Source organism: Ziziphus jujuba, chromosome 6 (genome assembly GCF_031755915.1).
Source record: "Ziziphus jujuba cultivar Dongzao chromosome 6, ASM3175591v1".
Lineage (NCBI taxonomy): Eukaryota > Viridiplantae > Streptophyta > Magnoliopsida > Rosales > Rhamnaceae > Ziziphus > Ziziphus jujuba.
The window spans coordinates 32013082-32024317 of record NC_083384.1 but is presented as its reverse complement, the minus strand read 5'-3'; the positions used below and the strand labels follow the sequence as shown (position 1 = coordinate 32024317).

General features: G+C 32.9%; 1 protein-coding gene and 1 long non-coding RNA gene across 2 annotated transcripts; one reads left to right on the top strand and one right to left on the bottom strand.

The window, feature by feature from the left end:
• The first annotated feature begins 4328 nt into the window (after positions 1-4328).
• LOC125419165 (uncharacterized) lies at positions 4329-10975 on the top strand. The gene is made up of 2 exons (XR_007238178.2): positions 4329-8074; positions 10546-10975. It is a non-coding gene; the product is annotated as an uncharacterized LOC125419165 (long non-coding RNA).
• LOC107404450 (B3 domain-containing protein Os03g0120900) lies at positions 8217-10430 on the bottom strand. Its single transcript, XM_048464573.2, has 2 exons — positions 10173-10430; positions 8217-9998 (listed from the first exon to the last, which is right to left on the bottom strand). Exons 1-2 carry the CDS (start codon positions 10237-10239, stop codon positions 8737-8739), a joined length of 1329 nt encoding a protein of 442 aa, XP_048320530.1. The 5' UTR covers positions 10240-10430; the 3' UTR covers positions 8217-8736.
• Positions 10976-11236: the final 261 nt, after the last annotated feature.

The following is an 11236-nucleotide window of genomic DNA, read 5'->3' as shown; positions in this document are numbered from 1 at the left end:
TCAGAACTTTTACAGTCAGGCCCACCGCTGTCTTTCTCACATGCCTCTTTCCTCTCCTCTATTCTTATCAATCTTCTTCTTCTTCTTCTTCTTCTTCTTCTTATTTCCAATAATATATATATATATATATGGTATTATATTGTAACATTATTACAATATTGTTGTTTACGGCTGTTTTGGTTGTACATGGAGATGGAGGTTAGCTAGGGCATATGCACCCCGACCCCTACCCCCACCCCCCATGACCCGTTACTGTCGTCCGGCCCCCTTATTTTTTTCACTATAATTGCGGTTGTTTTATGGGATCGGCTGCCACCCTTTGCACTGTCGTTGTTAATGCTCTGTCACATAACATGAAATCCCTAGCTGTATTCTGTGCAACCCCACCTGCTTTATTTTCCTTTTTCTTTATTTTTTATTTTTGTTTTCCTTTATTTTTACGATAGTATCAGGATTATAACGGAACAAAAAGGGCAACCCCATGCCTGTGTATCACAGTCCTTCCTTACTTGTTTTTTCCCATATGTATCAGCTAGCTAAAGCTATAGCTTAATCAGCTAGCTAAAGCTATAGCTTATAGGTACAATAGCTAGCTGATTTTATACACGTACTTACATTTCTTACAAAACAAAACGTCCAAATCCATATCCAGTCCATTTTAACTTTTTGCGAACATGGAATTAATATTGTTGAGTCATGAGTGGGGGGAGGTGGGAAGAAAGCATATTCAGGCCATGCCATTTTTTATTTAATTCTTTGATTTTCACCATTAAAATGTCCTTATTTACCGGCTGAATATAGCCAAAGTAGATGGATAACATCGGTGGTATGAGTGTATGAGAGAGAGAGAGAGAGAGAGAGAAGGGTATCACGGGAATATGGTGCATTAAAACTAAAGAAATATCAACGTGGTCCATGCAGTCCATGGAGTGGGAGTAGATTGCACGCGTCCCGCGAGTTGGCAGTCTCAAAGGAGAGAGAGAGAGTAAGAAAAATTAAAACGACGAAAACTACATGTCTTTCATTTGCTTCCTTTATTGGCGTCATTGATTACGTCCTATATATTAAGCCTAATACCTACGGCCTCTATTTTGTAGGGTGGGGACTGGGGAGAGTTTGGGGGAGAGAGTTTGATAGGAATCTTGTTTGGCTCGCTTCTCTATCCATCATCCACACATATATATTATATATAGTCCTCCAAAAGCTAACCTTGTTACCAGTTTACCACTTACCACTGCCCTCTACTTTAAATATGTACGTACTACGCCACCAAATCCATGTATGACCCTTGAACACACTCTCATAAATAAATAAATTACATTCATAGGTGTGCATACCACTCACAAATTATTAATATCATCATCATATTCACATACGTTAATCTTATCTTATCTGCATGGATTAGTAAGCTAGCAAGCTGACGTGGAATATATGATTATTAGTATAATAGAAGTAGTGAAGGATATGCATTTAAGTTAAAGAAATGAGACGACATTTTCTTAATTAAGCAGGTACAAGCACAATTAACATACAAGTAAGGACATATATACGTAATATGCGATTTGGGCAACACGTTAAATATGCGTGCTGGGTCTGCTGCTTCATGACCACTGGATAGTAAATAGTAGATACTGATGGGTCTATGGCAGGTTGCCTGGCGCCATCTACATTCTACATTTTACATGTAGGTGTAGGGGTAGGGGTAGGGGGCCCTATTTAATGCATACCCTCCTATGTAGCCGATCGACTAACCATAATCATGCCACTATTTCTCCTCAGGTTTTCTCCCAATAAAACGAACTGGTTCACAAATTTTTACTCTTCTCTTAATTCACTCATCTCTTTAACACAAATCAAGCATATGCACATATAGTGTTATAAGTTTACATATATTATTATCTTTCAATATATATTTAGCCACCGTCCATGTCATATGATTAAACTACTCTAAATTTTAAAATATCTAATCGTTCAATCAATTAAATTTATAAGTGTCAACGGAGTTCATGCCCTACTATAACTAACTAAAAGTTACGTTTTGCTTTTTGTTATTATTATAATAATTATCAATTTATAGGATAAATTTTCGATCAACATATTTAATTTTATTATTTTTATAACTATTTAAATTAAAATTTTGCGTATAGATTCTACTAATTATAATGATAAATAATATTTTTTCTAAAGGTTTTTTTTCAAGCATGTTATTGGCTAGCCATTCAACTTTTATTATTTATTTATTTTACTCTGTCCTTACCCTTTTTCTTTTTTTTTTTTTTTTTTGGTGCAAGGATCCTTGCCCTTTTATTATGTATAAAACAAAATACTCATTACACCCTTCTTTTTTTTTTTTTTTTTTTTTTTTTGGGTGGACACAGACTACACCATTGTTTATTTGTTTAATGTTAGGTAAGTAATTAGAAAAATTGGATCAACTGGAATATAGTTACGTATTAAGTTGCTCCTAGGCGGAACATCTGTGAAAAATTATTTAAACGAACACTGATTCTTTTAGGAGCTTTATTATAAGAATTAAATAGTTATATTTTAGTGAGCCTCGTCAATCCAAAAATGATGCTTTATATTTAAATTTGATCTTTTATCTCTTACTCGGTGTTTAAGAATATATATGGGGATTGATTAATATTAATATTGTAATAGCATCTCGATCAATAGCCATGTAGATTGCTTAAATTTTTTTGCCACATAAAAATATATATACAACTATTTGAAAAAATGAAAAATAAAAAAAATAAAAACTCTCCAAAACGGATCGTCTATCGAAGGACTCTTTCAAGCTATGCCGCAAAAACAACAATTGGCTGTCTAATTTGTCTCCTAGATAGTGTGATTAATCAAAAAATAATTATAAGCAATAATTAATTATTAATAATATATTTTTTTTAAGAGAAAAAATAGATTAGACATATAAGTGTTAAATAGAATGATAGAAAACTACTTTTTGAATTGAATTTAAAAATTTATATGAAAAATACTATTTGTTCTTGTTGATTAATGATCATCAATAATTTTTTTATGCCATATCAATTAATAATCATCACTAATAATAGCAAATAACAAAACTCAATCTATACTGCATGAACAATAAATTTTTCCAACTTTTATGCTATACTAATGAATCCATATTTCCATAAGAGATGTTTGCTATTAAGAAAGCTGAAACTCAATTTCTCCAAACGTGAAAACTCCACAACAGGGTTTGACACTCATTCTAGTTGCCAATAAAAAATTTGTCAAACCAATTAATATGAGCTGAAGTTCATACACTTCCAATAAGTATATAAAAACGATCTGTTATCAAATTCTCAATTCCGGATTTACTTAAATTATGAATGCATATGTCCAAATACTTAACATTTTTTTTTTTAATTTAAATCTAAAGCTAAAAAATATTGTGCAACCTTTAATACCTGCCATTTGAACATTCCTTATCTAATTTCCCATATCAGGAACCCCCCATATCATAAGTCTTGTATATTATATATAATTCACCCTTCATACATGTAAGCAATGTCCTTAGCCTTAATATTGGAGTTTGACCTCTAAACGGTGAATTATATTATGTGTTCGTTCTGGATATATGTAGAATGGTTTTATATTTTTCCATTGACTTTAATTGATTAAAGAAATAATAGCATTTTCTAGTCATTTATGTGACAAATTTGGTAATCAGTGACAGCTAGATCTGTATAATTTTATTATACACATAAAGAATTCATTTGCGAAAATCCTATATTTGGAAAAAAATAATAATAATAATAATAGAAAAATATTATTTATTACTATTTATGAATGATTATAATGGTATTTATATATTATATGACAATTTAAATTATTACTATTAAATGTTCATTTTTAAGATTTGAGCATAAAAAATAATAAAATTAAATAGTTCAATTAAGATTTACCACATAAGCAGATGATTATCACCAGTGATAAATAGTAAGACTCGTTTAGTATTTCACTAGATTTTATAAATTTAAATACCTTCTAAAAGATTTTGTTATTTGTCATTAATGATGGTGATCACCAACTTACGAGACATTTAATTAATTATCTTTTATTTTAAAACCTTTAAAGTCAATTATTTAATAGTAATTATTTAAATTTTCATTTAATATGTAGGTTCTACTGATAATCGTTCAATCATTTATTAGTACTAGTAAATAGCATTTTTCATCTTTAGATCTTGTAATAATAAAATTTAAAAATCAGCAGGTCCTTGTAGAGGAACGAATTCATCTATTTATATCTATGTAAGCATATATACATATGATATTTTATGCAATTACCAAATGGTTCTGCTTCCAATTGAAATTCTAATCTATTAAGCATGTACTCTTCAGGTTACATTAAAATTAAAATAAAATAACCAAACAATATACGAGCTTCATATATAGTAATGCATCATATCCAAATAATAGTAATGCATCATCTGAACGGGAACTTTTGTAAGATGCGTTTAATCAGTTGCATGTGTATATTGTATGATCAGTTGGACAGCATATGAAAATTAATAAAATAAAACAAATTTATGAATATTGTTACTATAAGTTCCTTTCGAAAGGTACGTAGCATGCTGATCCTATCTGTTAACTGGATTACAAAATTTAGCAAAGGCTACCAAATAATATTGTGTATCAACAATCAACTCCAGATCCTGTAAAACATAATACGTCTAACTCATTTATGTGCTTAGTACAAGATTAATCAAATGGGGAAGCCGAAACCACCTATATGTTAATTAATTGCTCAATTTGCAATCAAGCTATGGCTAATATATGTACGTCCTCACCACTTTGAGTCCATACACAAGTACTTTTCACCTACATATCCAGTTAATTCCAACTTTCTTAATACATACATATATACATACATACATACATGTACACACATATATACGTGTACACACATATGCAATTAGATTCTTATCAAGTCAACCAAATAATATTATTATAAAAATATATGAAATCAATCATTTAAATTTAATTTTAAAAAAATATTTCAAATAGTTTTAAACAAATCATTGTGATAAAAATTCTCATATAATATTAGCCAGACAACATGATAAACGATAATTTATATATATATATAAGTGTGCAATCACTATCTAGCTAATTTCACATTTTAAAATCTGTATCTATAAATTACTCTATAATTATAAGGCTAGCCTTTCTTGATATGTAATAAGAATGTCCTCCAGTTTGACCACGATGTATTTGTTATTAATAAACTGAAGGAAGTTACTGATCCAATTCCTTCCACAGCTCCTTCCCTCCTACCTAATTAAAATAGTTCAACGGGATTTATTCTATGTATCAAATTTGAAGACTCAAATACATAAACACACACGCACACATACATGCATTTCAATTTTATCTAAAAATCATAGTTCCATATAAAAATGCCTTTCAGAAACTTTTTTATTGCTTGATTAATTTTATCAAAGAAAGGTTGTTGCAATTTAAGTCTTTCTATATTCTTTTTTTGCGATAGTTAAATACTGTTTTGATGCTTTAAAGTACCAATGAATCATTAACATAATGGTTATGTTATCTAGCTTCATTAACTTGTTTTGAGCAATGACATAGCAAGATATAAGAACTGAAGTGAAATTATTTTTTTTTTCAATCGAAACTATATATCTTAGCATTCCTAAAAGCTTTGGCTAGCAAAATTGTATAAGTTAAAAAGATATATATACAGATATATGAATTACCAAGATTGTCATTATAGAAAATCATCCGAGTCTCTCTTATAACTCCTTAAATTATTTTAAAAGTTGAAATTTAAAAATGTATTTGAAATTTATATAAATCCATCTAATATTTATTTTATCCTCCGAAAGCTATAATATTTCATTTTACAAATATAGTTCAATATTATATTTATTTTGAAGCAATACAAAGGCTAATATCAATATATTGAAAGAAAAAATGACTATTTATATATATATATATATTCAATATTATTAGAGGTATCCAACATTCTAGGTTTATTTATGCAAATTTATTATTCATTTCACTATCTTCAAAAATTTTGATTACCGTACAGGATTAATAGATAGATATATATATATACTTTTGTTATAAAGCATTAATCAATACTTGAGATGTCAATCATTAACTATTAGAAATTAAAAACAAGTATTTGTAAGTGTGTCCTGCATAAATTAGATGGTTAGATATAAGCCACCTTGGGTACTTATGTGACAAAAGGAATATTTCAAACAGTTATGACAATCATCAGAGTTCTCAAATAGCCAATTATCCCAAATACTCTTGGCAGCCACATATCAAAGTTGATGAGAAAATACTTAAGCTAAAATTTATCATAGAATAGAAGAGAAATAGAAAACAATTTTACAAAAAGAAAAAGGTAGGCATCTAAATTTTAGAAAGAGGGAATCTTTGCTCTTAATTATATGTTTTAGACCGGATACAGGTTTATTTAATTAAGTAAAGGAGAAGGATATCCTATCATGTAGTCCAACATTTGAGAAAGAGCACAAAATTTTCATTCCAAAAATGTACTCGATCATTTTTTTAAAGAGTAATTGATTGAAAAGAAATCATGATTAAAGATAGACCTGAACGAAAAAGATGAAATCTTTTCAAAAGCAAACATATGAACAGTTACGCTATGTTATGCTGAGATGAGATGCATGTAAAAAGACAAACTACCATAGTCAAATAAAAACAAGCAATGATACCTTTTTTAAAAAGATAAATAAACATAGGCTTTATTCAACATTTAAGATTTCACAAAAGCAAAGTTATTAATTACTACAAGTACATAGGCATCAACTAAACAGTCATCTTGAAGCGAAGCCATAGAGAAAGATAAGTACTGGTTTTAACTTTCAATTAGTTGAGGTCGTAAGTTGTACCCATATATATGGCGCAAACTTTGATTGCTATATCAATGTTACATGCAAGGAAAATTCATAAGGTGGAAGTATAAAATACGAAAAAATATTGAATATATATTTTCACCATGATACTAATAATTACATTTGTTTAACCTATGCCGGTATAAGTTTTAGTTGATTTTGAATAGTTGAAGTTTGTTGTAAGATCACATTGTATGTATGTCAAAATTAACAATCCTAATCGGCATTGAAATATTAATGACCAAAACTAATAAATTAAATCCATGATGAATGGATTTCGAAGATGTTGGTATATAAAGTTAATTTCTGCACTTATAAATTATAAAACTAATAAATAATGTAATTATCTCATTGTGATAGTTATAAATAGAAAGTAGATACGTTTTTCTGCTATTACAATTTTTTTTATTTTTTTTATTTTTTTTTTTGGAAAACGAGATTTGGTTTATGCAAAGGAAGGTATATATTTGACATTAAAGATTGTTTACTAGCGACTACGAGTGATATTTTTAATAAACAAAAAAAAGTAAAAAATAAAAAATAAAATGAACAGAAGTAAATAAGGGGAAAACTAGCTCCTTGTTTGTTACTGGGGAGGATTATAATTTGCCTAGTATATATATTATACATTTTAGGACATTGCAGTGCTTTGAAATATGTTTTATAATAAGCATTGTGATGTTTTTCCTGAAGTGAAAAAAAATACAATAAGTAGTAATGAGTAATGAGAGATAGAAAAGAGACCTTGTACTTTGTTGTAGTTGTAGCTAGAAATGGAAGTTAAAAAGCGAGAGGCTTAATTAATTAAGGAAAGGGTATTAGGGCATTAGTTTTTGCAGAAGAAATTATTAATTAATGTGCAGTGAAATCAAATGAGGAAAAAGTGTGGTAGGAGGAAAAAAGAGTGAGTTGAAATTCAATATTACTAGTGCAGCAAAAGAGAAGCTGCATGGAAATAATTAAAAATAATATAGTATATATTTATATGTAATATATACGTATAAATTTTAAAAAGAAATTAAAGAAAAAGAAGAAAAATTGAGGAGATATAAATAGACAATGAAGATAAAAATCCTACCTCTTTATGCTACTGCAACTTCGTCTGCAAAACCTGCGGGTGTGTGCGCAACGAAGCAGCGACAAGAACAACAACCTACCAAGGTAAAATACAAAATTGCTATTACATCAGGTAGCTAGCACTGTACTGATGAGTTGCTGAGAGCAGTCAGGAAAGGTTGTAAGTTGTTCCCACTTATTTAAAGAACAATGGAGACAGACAAAGAGAGAAATTAAGTCGGTAACCGATCAAAGAGAATACTATGAATATATATAAAGAAAGAAAGTTGTTGGAAAAATAGAGAGAGAGAGTTAAGCTGCGGGGCGGCTTTGATACAGAAAAGAGAACATGAAACCTTATCTTCTTCACCGATCCAATATACTTGTTTACTTCTCTATCTATCTATATCAATTGTATTGAGAGAAACATTTGTACACAGTAGAGTTAAAACTAAGTAAGAAAGAAAGCTAGACACAGTTGGATCGATATATGGTGGCATTTCTCTAAGCTAATTCTTCAAAGAAAAATAAAGAACCCCAAACCTTGTACCCCTTCTCTGTGCTGATCAACGGAGATGGACCGAAATCCTACTAGCTAGCTATAATTCCTTGGTTCTTATTGATGTATAGAATTAAGGATGAGGATGATTAGCCAGCTCTCAAATGGAAGTGGAATCCGTCAACTAATTTGTCGGGCGGTGGGCGGTATGTCTGTCTGAGGATATTAAGGTCTCCTTTGGAATATATTTATATGTTCTCACAATCATTCAGATATCAAAATCAAAGGACATGGAAGCCTTCCCTTTGTTGAAAAAGTCGATGGTGGGCATGCCTGGCAGTGGGGTGCCGTGGTAGAGCCTCAATTGGTGATGCGGAGCAGCTGCTGCTGATTGCGACATGGACGATGGAGTAGAAGAAACTAGCGCCTGCTGAGGGGTTGCTGCAGCCAGTGTGGTTGGGGACAATACGACACCGCACTGCTCATGCTCATCCCCAGTAGACGGCGTCGTCTCCAATGTTGGACACTCCATGTTCACGCCAAATAGCCTCAGTCTCTTGGCGGCAGCCTTGCCGTGGACCACAGGTACCGAGTTGAAGACCACTGGCGGCATGTGGTGAGGCTGTTGGAGTTGAACAGCTTGCTGCTGCATCTGATGATGATGATGATCTTCATCATCGTCGTCATCTTGTGTGGCTGCAGATGCCGATGCGGACGCCATAGATGCCGATCTCAGCTGGTAATAATTATAATTATAAACCGGAGGGTTCACCACATTTCCGAAACCATAAGTAGTTGAATTCCGATATGGATATTGATGACCATAATTTAGGTGTAGGTGGGGTGGCAAGTGCAAGTGGTCCCGCTGATGCAGCTGGGGCATTACGGATGACACAGATGGAGGTGTCGCTCCTGGTGGCCGCATTAGCAAAGGACTCCAGGGCATAGACGACCCTCGGTAGTGATGGAACGACAAGCGAGGATTAGGGAGGTGGCGGTGGTGGATGGAGGAGGGGTCGGCCGCCGCAGCCGCATCAGGGCGGCGCCTCCAATCAATGTAGAGACGGTCTTTGCCCAAATCTCCGAGGCCTCGCTGGAAAGAGACGATGTCGCCGGCGTCGAGCTTCTTCTCCTTGACAAAGCGGCTCCAACCTTTGGTCATGACGTAGCTCTGGCTGCTGTTCCAGTAGGAGTATCTGAATCTCCAGGGCTTGCCATTCCTGTCCTCGAAGTTGAGCAGCAGACCCTTCTCGTTGTTGGACGAATCCAGGGGGAAATACTTCTCGGCGTGCTGCTTTGGAATTACCAGCCGGTTCAGTTTCCCCACATCGCTGGGCGTCACCACTTTATCGAACATATGCTCCCTCTCTATGCAGCAGCTCACTCCCCCTCCCTCTCTAGCGTCCGCCGATGACGACTTCTCTCCTCTTCTCCCATCCTCCACCATTTCATTGCCTGGGGACGACTCCATCAGCTCAAGCTTTGTATCCGGACCCTCCTGACCCTCGAACACCCAATTACTGGAAAAACCTGTTCCAGCACTCATATCATACATATCATGCATACTACTACTAGTCATGATTTGTAGTGAGGACGGAGGAGAAAATCAATATGGCGAAGAAGAAGAAAAAATAAAAGAACGTAGGAATATTTATATATATATATAGGAGAAATCTTTTGAAAAAAGGTTGCTTAATTATGTACCTCTGGCAGTAGCCGTGTGCTCATCCTCAGAAAACCCCCGACCTCTACCAGACATGAAATCCATCATCCAATCCACCAATTTTGGCGTTGCTATCTGGATCTTGGATATTTGAAACAACAATTGGAGATGAAATCAGCCACAAATCAAAATTCAAACTGTGTCCCGTACAGAGAAAGAGGCTGATGGGATTTGGGGCTAAAGCAACACGGCAGTGCTAGCTAGCTCGCATCTTTCTTCCTTTTTTTTTTTTTTCCACCCTCACTTTTTTCCTTTCTTTTTTTTTTTTTTTTTTTTTTTTTTTTTTTTTACCCTCTTTTATTATATATATATATATAATTAAATTTTGTTTTTATCCTATTTTATAATTTTCAGGCAAAAGAATTTTAATGAAAATCTGAGAGCGAAAGAGCGTTCGATGGAAAAGAAGCAGAAAAGGTAGCTCTCAATACAATGAGGGTCGGTGCGTTGTTGTTTGACCAAGAAGAAGACCACTGAGACGGAAAACCACATAATACCCCATGGAAGTTTCAAAAAGAGTGCAAAGTTTGTTGTTGTTGTTCTTCTTCTTCTTCTTCTTGTTGACCTTAATGTTTTGGGGAGAGAAGAGGGTTTTTGAGCGAGAGAGAAAGATTACGCCAGGGATAGGATTGGCTATATATGTATATATATATCTATTAGCTGTTGTTACTGTGTGATTTCTATCTTTAGTCTTCACAAATTGCAACCACCAGCAACCCCCAGTGGTGCCTCCTCCCTGGAAGCTTCTCAAGTTAGGCCGTTTTTCTCTGATCTTACTTTTTTAGTTATTTTCTTTCTTTCTACTACGATATATATATATATATATATATATATTAATTTATACAAAATAAATATAATTAAAATTCAATATCTTTTCACTTTCTTCTTCCATTCCATATGAAAGAGAGAGATTATACGTAGGGACCCCATGTATTATCTGGTTGGGCTCATGTGAGCTTGTCCCTGTCATCATCCTGCTGGGTGCTTTTTTTTTTTTTTTTTTCTGTGTTTTATTGTTTTCCCTTGCTTCTTTCCTTCTTTCTTT